Source organism: Podarcis liolepis (genome assembly GCF_965112155.1).
Source record: "Podarcis liolepis genome assembly, chromosome: 10".
Classification (NCBI taxonomy): Eukaryota; Metazoa; Chordata; class Lepidosauria; order Squamata; family Lacertidae; genus Podarcis; species Podarcis liolepis.
Window position 1 is genome coordinate 34,689,549 of NC_139562.1, and position 19,201 is coordinate 34,708,749.

Genomic DNA, 19,201 nt, shown 5'->3' on the forward strand with positions numbered 1-19,201 from the left:
AAAGCAACCCAAGAATCTAGATAATAGGTGCTTTACTCTAACCTTCTCTTTGTCTAACTGACTACATTGGATTTCCTAAATGTCAGTCATTGCAATGACTTCATTCCTTGGCTGAAACACTGAAAGGTGAGAGCAGGCTAGTTTTCCACAGAACAAATGAGAAAAATAGTGCTTGTACATTTTGCCTCATATCTCAGATTCGACAAATGCTAGAAATTTGCTAATTTTTAAAATGAAATATATAAATCAGGGGTTTATGGTTCAACTGGGGTGGGGGCAACAGCCCCTGCTGCGGGTGTGCATGTGATATTAAAGGTAAAGGGACCCCTGATCATTAGGTCCAGTTGTGACCGACTCTGGGGTTGCAGCGCTCATCTTGCTTTATTGGCCGATGGAGCCGGCGTACAGCTTCTGGGTCATGTGGCCAGCATGACTAAGCCACTTCTGGCGAACCAGAGCAGCTCACGGAAACGCTGTTTACCTTCCCGCTGGAGCGGTACCTATTTATCTACTTGCACTTTGATGTGCTTTTGAACTGCTAGGTTGGCAGGAGCAGGGACCGAGCAACGGGAGCTCACCCTGTCATGGGGATTCGAACCGTCGACCTTCTGATCAGCAAGTCCTAGGCTCTGTGGTTTAACCCACAGCGCCACCCACGTCCCACATGTGATATTACAATTTTTTAAATAGCAGATGAAGCAGGAAAATATTTTCAGCATGTATTATTCAACTTATTTTGTGATAAGCTAGCAGAGATCAAAATAATTCAAGTGATCTCTTATAATTAAATAGCTAGGCTGTAAAACTGGATTGCCACATCTCCCGCATACCAGGTAGACCTCTGTACCAAAAAGACCAATCTTAAGATCGCTAGTGAGTTATGTCTCCTCCTTAACCATCACAGATATGTGGAAGTTATATATTCATCCCTGATCTCAAGACCTTAAATGTAGAGTATGTGGACAACCTCAGCCTCATGGTAGTGGAAAAGATGAACCATGTGATGCTCTTAACCAACACTTTACCTTGCATTGGGCTTCAGCAGGACAAACCGCCAATGAATCATTCTGATAATAAATGGCAGTCTCGGAACTAGTAAATGTTTTAATTTTTTGTAATACATTGTCTCTTGTGAGAACTTTGATGCCTTATATATCACACTTTGAGGGAGCCTTTCTTTAGGGTTTTACTAGTTTGTAATCTTACAGCACCAATGAAGATGTGTCCAGTAGCTACCTAGAGATATAGTGGTGGTTAAATTTACTTTCTTCCTCCCATAATATTTTGTGTTATTTATTGTGAGGTCAGCAGTAAATAAAACATCAGTTATTCACATTTATTTCTTAATGAGATTTTCATGCCAGTCCTAGGCATATCACACTGAAATCTTGCTGTGGTTGCACAGATGGTTCAAGGGCACTGTCAAATGAGGATTGTGATATTCATGGGAACACTGGCATGGAAACATTGGGCAAGGATGGCCAGTTGCTAAGTCCAAGTTTCCTAACATTTTAAGCATCCTTTCATTTTTTGCTTGGAACAACAACTTGATCTAAAGTCATTGACTAGTGATAATGCTTTTCTCTATGCTAAGTTTCTCCTGACAATTTCTGCAGATAAAGCTGCTGTTAGAGGAACAAAAGAACGCCAAGCCATATTTTCTTGTCAGTTGGCAACTCTTCATCTGACTCAGAATACAAATTCCTCGTAGATGTAAGACCTGGGGAGGCCTGCTGTGTCTCTAGCTAGGCTTTTCATGCTGATTTTGAAGTTGGTGCTGTGGTACAATGCTCTCAGGGATTTCAGCATTAATGCCAAGGCTGACTGTTCCAAGCACTGTTGACTGTAACCCAGATAATTGCTGGCAGAAAATGTAATATGTGGTAGGAAATGTGTTCCCCTAGAGAGGCAAGCATTTCCTTGTTCGGGATTTCAGTATGGTATCTTTGTCATTTTCTTTGTCATTATTATATCATTACCTTCTGTAGGAATTCCTTCCTCTGATTCTTGTGAGATGGAAGTTAATCAGTTAAAATAATCTGCCAACCAAGATGAATGGAATCCACTGAATTTCAAAATTCTTTGCAGAATTCTTTTATACTGGGGGATTTTTCTGCCAGCTCTGATGATAACCTTGTTTTACTCTGCCTGTGCTGTACAGTTCTGATTTTAAAAGCATGACCCTTAATACTGATAAGTTTGTTACCAATGGTGGTATGTTTTAAACTGGCTTATTAAATGCAGTCTCTGTGTTAGTATTATTTACTGAATATATATATATATATATATATATATATATATATATATATATTGCAGACTTTTTTAAATTTTCAAGTACCATATATTATTATTGTGTAGCTGTTTGTCTTTCTTGCCCTTCAAAATTCTTTTTAGGGTTATTATGTGGAGTAACATTTTATTTTTTGGCAGTTTCATACTGTGTTATTTTTATCTTATGCGATTATTTCATGTATTTGTCAAGAGTTTTATAGATTCCCCTGAATCAGTGAAATGCATCCGGGGGAGGGGATTATAACCATAGCATCTTATTATTTTTGCCGGCAACATTCAGCCTGGTTTTTTGGTGCATCTCCCTTTTTCTGGTTGCTGTTCTGATGTTAGTCTTGTTGACTTGTGGAACATGATTCCAGGCATCCTCTCTCACAGCTTTGCTGCTATATATCCCCCAGTTTCTGAACAGTCTAATTTACTAGTTGCCCTGAGTCCTCAGCATGAGTCATGCTATCTAAACAAATAAAATCATTGACCTTGATGGCAGCTTGTTTCATTGATAATTTAGTTGAATTGTGGAATAGCAGGTCAAGATGTCTAGCAGCACAAGTGTCTTCTTCCATTTTCTCAACAGTTCAGGTCCTGGATTAAATTAGGATAGTACACAATTAGAAAAAACAGGTATGATTTATTTTTAAAGACTTGTGTCATACAAAGCCGTGGGAGAAATCTTTAATTTCTACTACTGTAAATTTCCCACCCAGTGTTCCAGATGATAAATGGCCTGGTGCACTTTGCTTGCTTATCGTTGGAGGCGAATAATCTTGAACCTGCTCTGATGAGTACGCCGCCTACAATGAGTCCCAAAGCATTAAACCACACATCATGCCAGGAGATCTGTGAATGATCTTACCTTTTTAAAAACTAAATGCTACTGGTAGAATGTGTGTGCTAATCTGATTAAAAAGTGGGGGGGGGGGGAGGAAGGGAATGGGGAAGCTTAGTTCTTTGTAGGCACACCATCTTCTTGCTCTAAATTGTTATTCCACATGTATCATACCTGCATTTCCTCAATCCATGGAGTAAATGTGTGTGTTTACATGATAAAGCTTGGCAAAATAGTGCAGAGGAAAGGGTAAACAACAACATCTCTGCATCATATTCCTAGTCAAATTAGCTGTCCCCACCCAGTGGCTGTGTTTAGTAAAAAGGAAAATAGTCAGGAAATCAGTGATGATGCTCCCAGTATATAGCATGCAGTTTAGCCCTAAAGAAATAGGAAACAAATTCATATGTTGACCTATTTTAGAAACTGGGTGTATGTTTTAAATGAACTTGGAACATATGTGTAATGGGTTTAGGGGTTGCTCGTGCGTAAGTTGCCGCCACTCCTGGCTAGGTTACCTGGTTAACCCTTTCTGACTGAGCAGCCTCCAGCATCGTGACTGTCTCAGTTGCTGGCAGAATCCGTCAGTGGGCGTTTCCTAAACCTTTTCCAGCATAAAAGTTGTTTGACGCCAAGCCTCCTCCTACTCTCCCTGCGCGGAGGTCTTCTGCGCAGGGAGGGTGTGGGCAGCGGAGTACCCGTACTCTCTCCGCTGGTCTCCAGCGAAGAGTCTTGGAGCCTCCTCCCTGATTCCCCCACCTGCCCCCCTTCTCCACTGGTGTTACGCTGATTTCCTTCCCCAGCAGATGGGTTGCCTCTCTTCCTACTGGGACCCTCTCCTGCATTCCTTTGGAGCCTTCCCTCCGCCTCTAGCTTTGATGGCAGTTCCCTGACAATATGTGAATGAGTTTGCGTAGTGGCTACTTTATATATTCTGTACTAATACATTTATTAGTAGTGTAAGATAAAATACTGTATTTTAATATTTTTAATCAATTATTTTTAAAAAACAAAAAGCCCTATTGCTTCAGGGATCCTTGCTGTGACAAAGGTTGAGAACCTCTTACGCATGAAGCACATGAGATCGCATCACAGCAGTCGTCTTGTTACCACAGTAACAGGAGTGAGCCAGCTAAGTGAGCCCCCCAGCTGCTGAATAGGAAAGGAGAAACAAAACACAGCCCTCTTCCTGTGTGAAATAAATTGCTGGAACATTATTTTTTTTAAGAAAATAAAAATGGCAACCTTTAATCAATTGCTCTTATATTTTTTTAAGGGTGGGAGAAGAATCAGGCAGTTGAAATTGTTTCCAGTAAGCATTGGGGATCCCAGGAATGTAACATTTCTACATAGATTATTCAAATAAGTATTAGGGAACACTTTAATTGACATTTCCTGCAGTCTGTTTTTTAAGATTCAAGTATCTGGCTGGTCTCCTGGTATAACTAAAGAATGAATGGAATAAACCAACTGCCTATAGACAAATAGTGGGATATTTCTCAGAGCACACAAGACTTCCATTCTGTAATCACCTTCTTTAGCATAATTTGTGCTGTTATGTTCTGATAAGAAAATGTGGTGTCTTCCATGCAGTTCTATAATGCTTGGCATTTTAATATCTCTAATCTTTTGTAATACTGTTACTAGGGATGGAAATCTATTTCAGTTTCAGTTATCTTGGTTTCTCTTTTTTCCAATCTTCGATTCAGTTCCCATTTCTGCAGCAATTTGCAAATTTTGTATTTAAAAAATCCTCATGAAAAATTTCCAGCATTTCAGTGTGTATTTATCCATAATCTTGCTGGGTTCAGGCACCAGTGTAGTGGCACATATTGCTTCATTTTGTTACTGTAACAAAATTTCATAAATAATTCAAGGTTTTGCACCTTTGGACCAAGGTGTCTTGTTGGGTTTGAAGGGCTTGAAGGAGAAAGTGACATAGAACAGTTTGGTCCAATGGGTTATAACACTAGATTGAGCCAAATGAGAAGCAGTAGATAAATGAAGTCATTTTCAAAGTAATAAAAATGGCAAGCAAGAAACCAGTTTTTAATATTTTACTGAACTATATACCCTGGATTAATGAGCTGTCGTTCCTGGATAGCACATCCCAAATACTACAATGAGGGTACAACATGCCATATAGAAAATGGTTTTAATAAATCAGCTTATTTGTTTATTTAAAGCATTTTACCCCATGTATTTTTGTCCGCCTCCTGCCACTAACTCCTGCAGTCAAACTGGTGCCAAAACTATATTGCTCTGGTTTCCTTTGGACCACACCAGCAACACTGAGAGGAGAGACTCATTATCTGGGCAGCCCAGGACCTCTATACACACTGCCCAGGCTGGCACCCCATAGACGTCATTTTGGTGCTGCTAACACAGCAAAAACAATGTGGGAGGCAGCAGTGACAAGTCACTGGTCTTTGCAGGCTCAGCAGGTGCTGTGATTCTCCATCCCTGGAGGCACACTCCATTGTCTCTCAAGACAGACAGAAACAAAGACAGCCCCTGCTTTCCGTCTAAAAGATACGATGCAAAAGAATAGCTGGTGAGCTGCGGTGGCGGAGAAAACCCTCAGGTGCTAGTTATTAAAGTTACTTTTTTATCATAGCTAGCTGTGATAGAAACATTTTATATCGTTCATGGTTGGTGACTGACTTATTGACAATGGAATCACTACCATTTACTGGGAGGGGTGAGGAAACAGGGATGTTGGCACTGCATGGGCATACTGGCAGGAGTGCCAGCAGAGGCGGATTTAGGGCAGCGTGAGTGGTGCCATCACATTGGGCACACAGCTGAGAAGGGTGCCTAGTACATCCATGCGTCTGGTCAAATAATTTCTTCTACACTAACATTAGGGTTTAGATCAGGCATAGGCAAACTCGGCCCTCCAGATGTTTTGGGACTGCAACTCCCATGATCCCTAGCTAAGAGGACCAGTGGTCAGGGATGATGGGAATTGTAGTCCCAAAACATCCGGAGGGCCGAGTTTGCCTATGCCTGATTTAGAGAAATCATCCAAATGTTAAAGCAAGGCACAAGGTTTTCATTCAATAATAACATTAATAGAAAAGCATTAGAGCAGTGCTCTTGCAATCACAGTGAAACGTGAACATTCCTGGCCATTTGCTAATTTTAATGTACAAGGGATGTATTTGATATATTGCCTGACTAATCTACGTTAAAAAGAGTCAGTTGAAAGAAGAGCTGAAAAACACATTTTCCCTTCCTTTTCTTAATAATCTAGTAAATATGTTTTTCTTTTCTTTTTTGCCTTTATGAACAAAATTACCAGGACCTTATTCCAGGCCTAGAATGGATACTCTGCATAGTGTAGGATCTCCTTTTCCCATGTGTTTTTTTTTTGGGGGGGGGGACACCATTTGAAAAGAAGGCCTCCATTTTGGAGATCTTTCAGCAGGCATGTGAACATACCTTCCATCATTTCTCTGGTGAAAATAGGGACATCCCATTCCATAATGATAATTTTACTATTTATACCCCACACATCTTATTGGGTTGCCCCAGCCGTTCTGGGCAGCTTCCAACATATATAAAAACACAATTAAACTTTAAACATTTTAAAAAACTTCCCTATACAGTGGTACCTCAGGTTACATACGCTTCAGGTTACATATGCTTCAGGTTACAGACTCCGCTAACCCAGAAATAGTACCTCGCGTTAAGAACTTTGCTTCAGGATGAGAACAGAAATTGTGCTCCGGCAGCGCAGCAGCAGCAGGAGGCCCCATTAGCTAAAGTGGTGCTTCAGGTTAAGAACAGTTTCAGGTTAAGAACGGACCTCCGGAACGAATTAAGTACTTAACCCGAGGTAGTACTGTACACGATTGCCTTCAGATGGCTCAGGTGTTAGACAACTCCATACCCTTGAACATTTATCCATTGAAAATAGGGACATCCTAAGGAAAAGCAGGACATTTTGGGATCAAATCAGAAACTGGGATGGCTGTGTGAATGGTGACAATCTGCAGTGCTTTCCAAAAGAGGGGAGGGATTATGCTGTGTGTTGCATGCAGATCACCTCCAAGGATTGAATTGCTCTGGATAGCCTCCTTTAAAGAAGGTGGGTCATAGTGGTGTGATACATAGCATGGTACCTCAACTTCAGTAAAATATTTGCCAAAAGATGTTCACGCTGCAAATTGCTTCTTTCAAAGTGATAATGGCCACTTTAAAGGAGATGATGTGCAGTGCAGTACCTCCCTCTTCACTTGGGATGAAAGAGAGGTGAGACAAAGGTCACAATATTGCAGTAAAGTGGGTTTTTCCTCTCCCTAGCGAAGTGCTACTTTTCAGAGAAACAGCCAGCAAACAGCATCTTTCATTGTGAAAAACAGATTCAGGGCTGGAACAAGATTCAGGGCTGGAACAGCCCAACATGGCTTCACACACTGATAAAGAAATATAGTTTCTATTACTGAATAAGATATGTTGCTAATTTACTTTACAGTGTGATCATAAATAATACACAGTTTTCCAATCATTAAATATATTGCGCTATTTCATGACTTAATATGTCAAGCGGGGTGAGTTGGCTTTTAAACATTTTACTAGCACATGAGAGCTGCTTTTTCTTGGTTTTGTCCTACAGTGCTGCTGTACTGTTTAAAGACCAGCAAATGGTCAGTCTGTGAGCCAGAGATGGAGGAAGGGGGCGGGGGGGGGGGGCAGGTCGCCCCGGGTGTCACCACTGAGGGGGTGACAAAATGCCAGTCGGAACTCATTGTGGGGCCTGCCCCAAACGGTCTGCCCACCACCTCCCCCTCAGCTGTAGGGTGGCTGAATGAGAGGAGGCAGGCAGACTCCTTGGAGGCCCCACGGAGCGTCCTGCCCTGGCTGACCCCGGCCCGCGGGCAGCTGGCCCTGCCCCTGGGCGCAGGGCACGCGTGCCACTCCAGGCGCCCATTTGGCTTGCTCCACTGCTGCTGTGAGCACTTAGAAAACGATGTTGTGATTACTAAGACCCAGCATGGGTTTCTCAAAAACAAGTCACGCCAGACAAATTTCATATATATATATATATATATATATATATATATATATATACACACTGTTTCAAGCTTGGGGGATCAGGGGAATGCTGTGGACATAGGGTTTCTTGTTATCAGTAAGGCTTTTGACAAATTCCTCCATGATCTTCTTGTGGAGAAGCTGGTAGAATGTGGGCTGGATGAGGTAACTGTTGTGTGGATTCGTAGCTGGTTGACTGACTGAACCCAAAGAGTGCTCACTAATGGCTCCTCATTACCCTAGAAAAAAGGGACAAGTGAAGTGTCACAGGGTTCTGTTCTGGGCCCATTGTTATTAAATGTCTTTATAAACAACTTGAATAAAGGAATTGAGGGGGAGATCATCAAATTTGCAGATGACACCAAACTGTGAGGGATAGCTAATGCTGCAGAAGACAGAATCAGGAATCAAGATGACCTTGCCAGATTTGAGAACAAACAAAATGGGAACAAATGTAAGGTTCTATACTTAGGCATGAATAACGAGCTGTGCAAATATAAGGTGAGAGATGCCTGGATTGCGAGTAGTACATGTGAAAAGGAACTGGGGGTCTTAGTAAACCACAAGCTTAACATGAATCAACCGTGTAATACATTAGCAAAAAAAAAAAAAAAAAAAGAAAAAAAAAAAAGAGGGGGTAATGCTATTCAAGGCTGCATCAACAGAAGTATAGTGTCCTGATCAAGGGAATTGATAGTACCAATCTATTCTGCCTTGGTCATACCCCACCTGGAGTACTGTATCTAGTTCTGGGCACCACTCTCTAAGGAGGATATTGATAAGCTGGAACATGTGCAGAGGGTGGCCACAGTGATCAAGAGTCAGGAAACCATGCCTTATGAGGAATGGTTGAAGGAGTTGGGTTTAGCCTGGATAAGATGAGGCTGTGAGGACATATAATACCCATCTTCAAATATCTGAAGGGCTTTTCCCTAGCCCTACGTTCCTTTTGTTATTCCTCCCTTTTCTTTAGCTTTAGATTTCTACCCTTAGTTCCTTTCCCCCACCCATACTTTTTGCCTTTTTATAACTATATTTACAAAAATATGAATTAAATATTTCTTTAAATGAAATATTTTGGAAAACCAAAATAAACTTACATTATATCCTTGTGCTTCCTTTGCAAGGATATGAATGAAAAGAGTGATTCTGAGTTGGCTCTGATGTGCAGCCATTTCTGTTTTTACAGACATTGTAGCCCTGTAGCCTTGCTGCTACTTCTGGTTCAAATGAAAAAGTAGGGACTCCCTGGGATAGCTCAGCATGAGACTCTTAATTTCAGGATCACGGGTTCGAGCCCCACAATGGGCAGAAAGATTCCTGCATTGCAGGGGGTTGCACTAGATGACCCTTGTGGTCCCTTTCAAACTCTGCATTTCTATGAGATCAACAAAACCAGAATTTCCCAATCAATAGAAAGTACCTTCATTTCTTCCAGTTTCCCATCCCACCCTAGCTCTGTGCTGACAATGCAGCTCCAAGGGTTTTAATACAGCTATAATCGAAGTCATGCTCTTTTTTAAATGCATAACGGTATTTGGAGTTTTCTGCTGAGCAGTGCACATTATTCTCTAACGTTCTTTTTTTGGGGTGGGGTGGGGAGACTGTTGTCTTCCTCCGAGGCCCATGAGAGATCAGGCTTTAACTTGCATTTGCACTCTCACTTATTGCTCATCAAATCTTTGCTCATTTTCAGAAAGTGATGCTTATGCACTATTTAATTGCTTCAGGCTTCCTGTTCTAGATCCTTAATTACAATGGGTATCTTTTCTGGGAGTAATGTTGGCAAAATTAAGGAGCAATGATTATGCCAAATATCAAAAGTAGTCTACTTCTTATGGGCCTTCAGTTTCATAAGCAATTCAGATGTCTCATTTCTGTCTTCAGCCTTTGGAGTTACTCTGCTTTCCACCCACCAAACAATCTGCTTTGGGGGGAAATATGCAGATATTCACAAGACCACATAATGGGTGGTTGCTGGTGAGCAGTGTTCTGGGAGGGCAAGGACTAAATGGCAGATTGTCCCAGCAGGTTAAGGGAATAGCTTTAACTTTCTCTCCACCTCCTCACACATTTGTTTGCTTGCTCAATTTTCAGCCCACTTTCCTGCATATTGAAGGTTACACAAAGAATAGATAGAAAATAATATAAAATTGCTTTACATAAAGCATGGAAAGTTGCTGTAAGAGCCCCAAATGTAAAATGGGATATGTTTTTTTTCTTTAGTATGTTTTCATCTATGTCTATTAGCTTGCAGCCATGTATGTATCACCCGTACATAAGCTAATAATAGCAGGGCTCTTCATTTAGTGAATGGTGGTACTGTGCTACAATTCAGGTAACTGGTGAATGATTCACACATGTACGTATGTAAATCTCTTAGTGTTTCATCTAGAGCTGCACAAAGGTTGCCTCCCACTTCTCCATCAGACCTTTCTTCCCAGCAAAGGTGTGGTTGGGAAATTCAGAGAGTGGAGAAAAGATCAGATGACATTTGGGTTGATGATGGCAGTACTACTTTAAAGTGCCAAGTTTAAATTACAAGGGGGCTTCTCCCATTAACACTTTTTCTGCCTCTTTAAAGCAATGCCTTGGGCTGGCTGGATACAGAGGAGTGGTGGGAGGCGCCAACTGAAGAACCCCCAAGGGATTGGGGGGGGAGATGTAGAGTGGGCAGAGGGAGAGGACTACGGAGAGGAGCAGGGGAGTACAAAGGGGGGTGCAGGGCATGCGACCCACCCCGGGTGTCACCCTGACGGGGAGTAACAAAATGGTGGGCAGCACTCATCACCGCGGGGCCTGCAGTGTGAATGAGCCGTGCTTCTCGCCGACTGCAGACTCCACACTGTCTGCCAGCTGCCTCCCCCCCCCCCAGCTGTAGGGCGGCTGAGGCCCCGCTGTGCGCCCATCCCTATGGGCACCGTATGCCTTGTCTTGTCCCGTATGGGTGTCCGTGCCATCCCTATGGGTGCCGGGCGCCCTGTAGTGTGTGGCGCCCATAGGCACGGAACTGCACAGGGCAGGGCGTGCAGTGTCCATAGGGAAAGGGTGCACTGCAGCGCCCATAGGGATGGCACGGCATGGGGCATCCATAGGGACAGGGTGTGCCGCGGCACCCATAGGGACGGCATGGGGCATGCGATGTCCATAGGGACGGGGTGCGCTGTGGCACCCATAGGGATGGCATGGGATGCCATGCGCCCTGTGCCGTCCCTTTGGGCATTGCGCCCCATGCCCCACGCCCCTATGGGCACCGTGCCCCACCCCTATGGGCGGTTTTCCCCGCACCTGGGCACACCACCCCAGGTGCGCGAGACCCTTCCTCCACTGCTGGAAAGAAGGTGTCAGAAGCTAAAGAGGGAACAGGGTTTAGTGAGCAGGAAGAGGCTGTGGCAGAGAGTTGTCCAGACTCAGGGGGGGGGGCAGGATACAGAGATGAGGCAGGCTGTTGAAGAATCCAGGGAGTCTCCCACTCCTGCTGCATCCAGCTCCTCCCCAAGCTCAGTATCCCATAACATGCAGATAAATGAAAAGAACTGAGCAGAGATTGGTTGTGTGCAGAAACAGTTTGCGACTCCTTGGGAAAAACCCTGGAGAGGAGGAGCCTTAGAGGGAGGTGGGAATACAGGGACCTTCAGTGTCTCATTGGGGCAAGACCTGCTGGGAAGAGTTACTATGATCACTGGACATGCGCTGTTTTGGTGTCAACTTTACTGACACCGGTTTTTATTTATTTATTGCTGAGATACTCCTAACCCTCTTTCCTGATAAGCACTGCAGTGGCTCGGCTCAGCCCCTGTCAGTACCACTGTTCTCGCACACTTTGGAGATTGGGTATCATTCCCAGGACATTATTTGGGGGGAGGAATAGTACTGCTGTCACCTCACCCAGCCAAATATATGCTCACCCTTCCTAATCTTTGTGAGAGCTTCCCCTCTGAACCCTTAAATGCTGGGATATTTGGTGGGTTGGAACATTTGGATCAGTCTTAGTTTCATCAGTGTCTCACTCATAGTAGAATGCATGAACTACCCTTTGAAAAAGAGCTGCATTTGAGGTGAGAGAAAAGCTCAGTCTGGGGTACATGATTTGCGTGTTTGGCACCCATGAGTCATCACTTGATATTGCCAGTTGAATGATGAACAAGCCGGTATTCACCTTACTCCAGATTCACCTGCTTGCCATTCTGTGTGACTTTGTTTCTATCTGCTTCTGAAATAGAGTTGTTTTAGCTACTGTGGCAATAGTGGAGTGTGCCGTAAGTTATGTTTATTGTTACAAAGTATTAACAATTAAATCACATGAGTTGCATCCAACTTGGTTTTTCCAGTTGAAAGTGCTAGACATGACTAACTTAGATACATTAATTTTAATGGCTCTGCTCTAAGTTAGTCACGTCTATCAATTTCAGTGGGTCTACTCTGAGTAGGACTAGCTTTGCCTACAACCCATCTATATGGTTCCTCCCAGTTGTCACTTAGATCCTTTCCCAAAATCATGCAATAAAATCCAGCAAATAAAATTTTTGAAAGCAGGAAAAGAAAGAGGAAGGGGGAAATCAACACAAAAGAGAACCAACACTGGATTCCTTGAATAGTACACAGATGTGTTGTTTTTAAAGGAGCACTTCTAAACAGCAGTTTAGTGTGGACTCCGTGCTGCTCATGTATGCAGCTCTTTGTGCAACAGCCACACAATGTCATCTCCATACAGTGATAATGATGGGAACATGCCCATGCAGTGCTTTTTGGTGTTGATTGGTACTCACTGGTGCAGAGTACTGTCACCTCTAACTGCCTGATCCTGTAACTTAAAATATGAACCAGACTAGCTTCCTGATGACATGATTGCCTGGGTGATGGGCCATTAAGGGGAACAAAGGAAAGGGGCTCTGTGTAAGACATTTTTAAGGATATAGCCAGAGTTTAGAGTTGAACGTTGCAATAATATGGGCCAGCAGCAAGCTGGAGAGAGAGTCAAAGCAATGTTTGACTTCTGTTTGAATACAAGGCTATGGCTATAGTAGAAACAAGACCCTTTTGGGGTATTAATGCTGTGAACCCCTCTATTGTAGGCTCAGGTTGTATTAATGTGTAAATGAAACGTATATAATAAAAACACTACAATTTCTGCTGTGCCTCATTTAAAAAGGAAAGATGAACCCTGGGAAAGCACATGGTACCCCTGGAATCTTGCACCACTTGGAGATTGGGGTGGCATGGAACAATATATTTAATTAATTGCTAATACTAGCAGTGGAGTAGTGATACTATAACTTTTACATTTTCTGAACCTGAAAAGAAGTGTGATCATGATTCATGATTTGTTGTTAACAATGTACAGTGGTACCTCGGGTTAAGTACTTAATTCGTTCCAGAGGTCCGTTCTTAATCTGAAACTGTTCTTAACCTGAAGCACCACTTTAGCTAATGGGGCCTCTTGCTGCTGCTGCGCCACCAGAGCACGATTTCTGTTCTCATCCTGAAGCAAAGTTCTTAACCCGAGGTACTATTTCTGGGTTAGCGGAGTCTGTAAATTGAAGCGTATGTAACCTGATGCGTATGTAACCCAAGGTACTGTACTTGTTAAAATCCAGTAGCATAAGATGTTTTAAACTACCTAAAATATTTGCCAATATATACCTGTCACTATATTTTCTTGTTTGTTTTAGGGAAGCAACGTGATGGAGGATCAAGACCTTTTAGAAATTGGAATACTTAATTCTGGACACAGACAAAGAATTTTACAGGCAATTCAGCTCCTTCCAAAGGTACCCTTTTGTTTTTCCTGTCCCCATTCCAATGTCATAAGCAAGAGGCCATTATTATTATTATTATTATTATTATTATTATTATTATTATTGCATCATTCTTAAGTACAAAATGTTGTCCTTCCGGGCCTCGCTATCTGCCAACATAATTTTTAGTCCTTGTCACCTGTGCAATGTCTGATTCATATCGGTGCCCTTTTTAAAATAACATTCTCTATAACTGGAGAGACAGCAGTAACATATTCAAGTAGGTTCATTGGTAGCCTTATGATCCATGACTTATTCTAATCATCTTTTAAAGTCATCCAAGTTGGTGGGCATCACTGCTTCTTGTACATTCCATGGTTTTCCCTCCTTGAGAAGGGAGGAAACCAATCCACAGGCACATCAGGATATTAAAACAGAAAGATGACTGTTTTCAGACAACAGAGACTGTGTTCTGGCACTGGGGATGAGTGACAACAACCAGTTTATCCACAAAAGTTCCGGGTCTTGTTGCTTCTCGTTGACTATATAGTGGTTGGAGGTGGGGAAGAGAGAGAGAGAGATGCAGCAGAAAGGCAGCCTGTAAGTCATCTTTCACAGTAGCTTCTGCTTTTTCCTAGAACTCCCCCACCTCACTGTCTGTGCATATGTGTGCTCAGTACCTCTGGGGCTCAGAAATCGCCACCATCTCCACCCAACCTGCAATGCCCAGCAAAAGTTAGAATAACTTCCCGTAGTGTCAGGTGTGGGTGATTCTATCCTCCCCTGGCAGCATCAAGGATCAAGGCAGAAGCAAGAAAGTTTGTATTTATGGTTCGCGTGGTGTAAGGCAAAGAATCCAGTACTTAACTCCATAGGGATGTTGCTCACTCTAAGCCCCTTCCCTTCTTTCCCCAGTCACAGCCTGTGGCCCTATGGGTGGCCTCAGGAGTCAAATGTCTTTGAGCCCTTTGCTCTTGATTTCTAAGTTAGCGATGTGTATGCAGTATGGTGGCTCTTCTGTGCTCTCCAAGGACATCTCTGCTGGCAATTCTCCCACTCTTACTCCTTTTCTCAACACCTCATAACTTGGCAGCTCTGAGTTCTGTTGCAATTCAACCCTGTCTCCCTCTTCTCTTGAAACTACTGGAGGAGGGGTGGATCCACCCACTCCCCCTCCCCCGAGGGAAGCAAAGGAGGAGAAGGGAGTGGTTCCCAGCCTTCCCCTTCAGTCCAGTCCCTGACACTCAGGCAACTCAAAGCAGCCAGGCAGTGCTCCAATACATTAATGATTTTTGAGATCCTTTCCAAGGAGACCTGCAATTCTTTCAAGAAACTTCCACTCTATCTATGTTTATTTGTTTTAAAAGTTTGTAAGATGCTCTGGACAATGCAAACATACTAGAAGCTTGGGGCATATATACTTCTAATAAAACTACATACACATCATGTTGGTTAAAGTTGTTCTGCCTTTGATACTTACGACTGGATGCAAATATGGAATCCATTCTGTTAATAATTTCCCCAAATATGAGAAAAAATTAATTATAATCTCTCAATGTGGAGTTATGACACATTGCAGACCCAAGCCCAGCGGGCCAGAGGTTACTGTGTGGAGGGGTTTTGAAGTGTAGAAGCAGCAAAAAATGGTGTGACACCAGTTTGGGATCGAAATGGCCACAACTTTATTGATTACAGATGTAGGTCGGTTTCGGCATAAGCATTGGGTATGCATCCTGAATCAGCCAACCCAACTGCTGGCTGATAACTCCATCAGGGTCGATCCTGTGGTTAAGGATCCCCTGTGATGTAGATCTGTAAGATGATCCTGCCAGTATGTCATCTGGGGTGTTCTATGGCCTGTTGGCCCATGTCTGGGCTTTCAGTCAGAACCCAACCACTGGACCCCGTTACTAAGGTTCCCTGAATTTTGATCCTGGGTCTGTGGGTTGGGCACCTACCTACCCCATAGCTTTAGACTAAGGATCCAACCAAGTGCCTTTTTCTGCCACATGAGTTGGCCCCTCCATTCCAGCTTGTTGCCCAACCACTCACATCTGCAACCAGTCCCACAGGCTCCAGTAGATGTTCATCAGCCTGGCCTCATTGCCTGTAGGTGATAGGTACAAGCCATTTCATTGATACAAGTCCATTTTGTCATAAGTGATAGCAGGATGCCAAACAATGCACTCATCTAACCAGGATACCAAGCAGGACATTGTGCTGTTCACCTTCTTCCAGACAAGATTGATAGAACAGTTCTGATGCTCCGTGCCACTGCCGCCACTCCAAGTACCTGTACCCAAAAATAGACAAGCTTGGGTGCGCCATATGAAGGCCTTGAGATCTGCAGCTGTTGCCCAGATGAGGTCTATGTATTTCTTCTTCTTGACCAGATCATTTTCAATAAGCTGAATAATGAGGGCATCAGGCAGCTCCAGTGCTGTCACCCATGCTGTCAACCATGGCATTAGATCATCCCAGGGCATGCCCATTTGGCTCATCCAGGTGTTATGTGCTCTGTCTTCTAAACCAAGGTGCTGGCCCCATGAAGTTGATAAAACATGTGCCTGAGCTCAGTGCACTATACTGTGACTGTAGATCTATGCCTGTTTGTGGCTTGTACCTGCAAGAAATCATCAACAAGAGGCAGTGAGGCCATGGATCGCAGTGCACACATAGTGCCTATAAGCAAATGATTGGCAATGGCCCAGAGCTTTAATGTGAGCCAGGGAAAGGCCCCAGCAGAAAGCCATGGTGGCTGCGCCTACGGTATACAAAAGGAATGTGCAGAAAATACTCTGGAGTCCAACCCACACTCAAGGATGGCTTTTCTAAGGAGTGCTGTGAACTGGCATCTGGATAAGTGAACACTGTCTGTGTGCAATAGCAGTGGGATGCCTATGTCAGGCCTCACCTTCAGGAATTTCCTTGTGTGAATCACTGGGCTGAAGTTGGGACATGTCACCATCTAAAGAGAGGTCGCCTTGCTGCGCGTACAGTTACCTAACTACGCTGCTGCACCACACAATGGTAAAAATAAGAATAAAAAGAAATGCAAAAACTGCCAATGAGAAAAAGGTGGTATTGTTGTAACACATGATATATTATGCATATCATTTTCACATGATGCACGTTTGAGATGCACATGCACAAAATCCTTAGATACTTCAAAATCTTGAAATAATGGAGAACATTTCCACCAAACACATAATACTGAATTCATAACTAGGTGAGCTAAGTATGATTTTTTAATTATCACCCATCGTTAGTTCCAAGACATATTGAACTGCATTGGAAATCTGAAACACAGTTGTGCAAAACCCAGTTGGTTTGAGCAGAATTTGACATTTAAAAGTTATAATATTATATAATGAAGCAGCGAGGCCATCAATGCAGTTGAAAAAGTATTTGGTTTTGGTGTCAAGAATCCTTCCTTTTCTATAGAGGTAGCAGGCAAGAGCATTCTGCTTAAGAAACAAGCAGCCATGGAGTCACCAAAAGGCCTAAAGGAAGAAGCTATCAGCCTGGGAATCAAGTGACAGCAGTGGAGGTCATGAAGCTAAGATGTGCTCATGAAAAAGAAGTGCTGAATATAAAATTATGAGCTAAAGAGCGGGGAAGATGACAGCTTGAAAGGCAAGGAAGGAGGCTAAGAATTGTGAGGAAGCTGATAATTTTGGGGGCAAGGTGCAGAGACACATTGTGAAAAGGCACCAAGCGAAAGTGTCAGTGAATCACGACCCCAAGCCAGTTATGACCACCTCTTCCTTCTTCACCCCACACAGACATCATAAAACACCTGGCACACCAGAAAAGCAACTATGTCCTAACTTTTAAAAGGATCATGCTGTGATTTCTGGATCTTTTATGAGCATTCAGTTGACTTCTGGTCTCAGATTTGTGAGTGTATAAATGAACTGCATAGAATGCGGAGGGTTTTGACAAAATCAGAAACTATGAAAAGAACAAGACTTAGATGAAGAAGATGATTAGTTTAACCATTAGCACAACTGATTTTTTTTAATGTTATCAAAAAAGTATGACGTGGCTTTTGCTATTTGGACCATATTTTAAATTACAGTACTGGATGGATGAATCAAAAGCTAGAATTCAAGAAGCAATCCTTTCCACTACTGAGCCGATAAAATGTAATTATTTGCCAGAGTGTTGCAAGAGGATGATACAATATAAGGAAAAGTACATTCAGCACCAAAGAAATCCCTGTAGGCATCTCAAGCTTGAAAATTAGTGCTCCAGTAGAGTCCTGAGGAACAGGAGGGCAGGGATATCAGTAACCTCAGAGCTGTAAACCTTCAAAGCATCTTCCTGAGTTCCAGCAGGAGCAACATACTGAAGGATGTGTGAAAGAGACTCAAAAATCTGTTTTAGGAGGAAGCCTTTGCCTTGTTATATAAATGCAGGTCCAGATTTGTATGCAAAAGGGAACCGTGTAATAAGAGCTCCTTTCCAAGGGGGTATGGGGCCAACTGGGAATTGCAATGCCAGTTAGTGGTTATCGGAAAAGTACTGACTTGCACTTCTCAACCTAACTGCTAAACCTCCTGACATCAAGAAGTTTTGCAAATAATAAAGAAGAAACTTCCACTGAACTTCCACTGGCTGCTGGTAGGGAAAAATATTAAAGCACTTCGTCAAATCTTTTATACCTGTCAGAAAGCAAGGAGGTCTGTGCATGGTAGAAGTACCCTTCCAGAGGATGTCCATTGATATTGTGGAACCATTGCCTTGATCCATTCACAATGGGTGTGGTGGCGGCATGTATGTACTGTATGTAGGATGCTTCTGAAATCATTGCCTGCTGAATTTCTCCTTGGTTTTTCAGGTTCTGAATTACCAGAATATTTTTCCAACTAATGTTGGAATCTTTAGCCATTCTGCAGTTTTATTTTGTTTTGATTTGTTTTGTTTCTGGCTTTTGGGCACCATCCGAAAGCACTTTGCCAAATAACTTAAAAGCTGAGTAAACCAAAAAGAAATAAAGGGCAGATGCCTAACACTTGTCTTCTCAGAAACCTTACAGGTACCCTGCCTCAGATTCCAGCCACAAACAGCCACCATGAACCTCAGTCCCACTGCTCGAAGGACAAGATACCCCACCTAGGTAAGCAAAGTCACCAGGGAGCCATACTTTCCAGTATGGCATCTGAAATTACTCTATCCTTCACTTCTAAGCTACCCAAGAAATGTCAATGGCCACAGAATGTTTCCCATTCCTCCACTGTAATATGTGGACACTGCTTAACAATTCTCCCCTACTTAGCAGGGTCTACAAGTTTTTCTTTCC

The 19,201-nt window shown here is 42.9% G+C and overlaps 1 protein-coding gene across 12 annotated transcripts in view; it reads left to right on the plus strand.

Annotated features, from left to right (window-relative positions):
• ANKS1B (ankyrin repeat and sterile alpha motif domain containing 1B) overlaps positions 1-19,201 on the plus strand; it is a 324,701-nt gene that overhangs the window by 166,630 nt on the left and 138,870 nt on the right. For all 12 annotated transcript variants that reach the window (XM_083462878.1, XM_083462889.1, XM_083462890.1 and 9 more), the window contains one exon: positions 13,831-13,929. In XM_083462878.1, the coding sequence (XP_083319004.1) occupies positions 13,831-13,929 (99 nt within the window). The remainder of the gene's footprint in view (positions 1-13,830; positions 13,930-19,201) is intronic.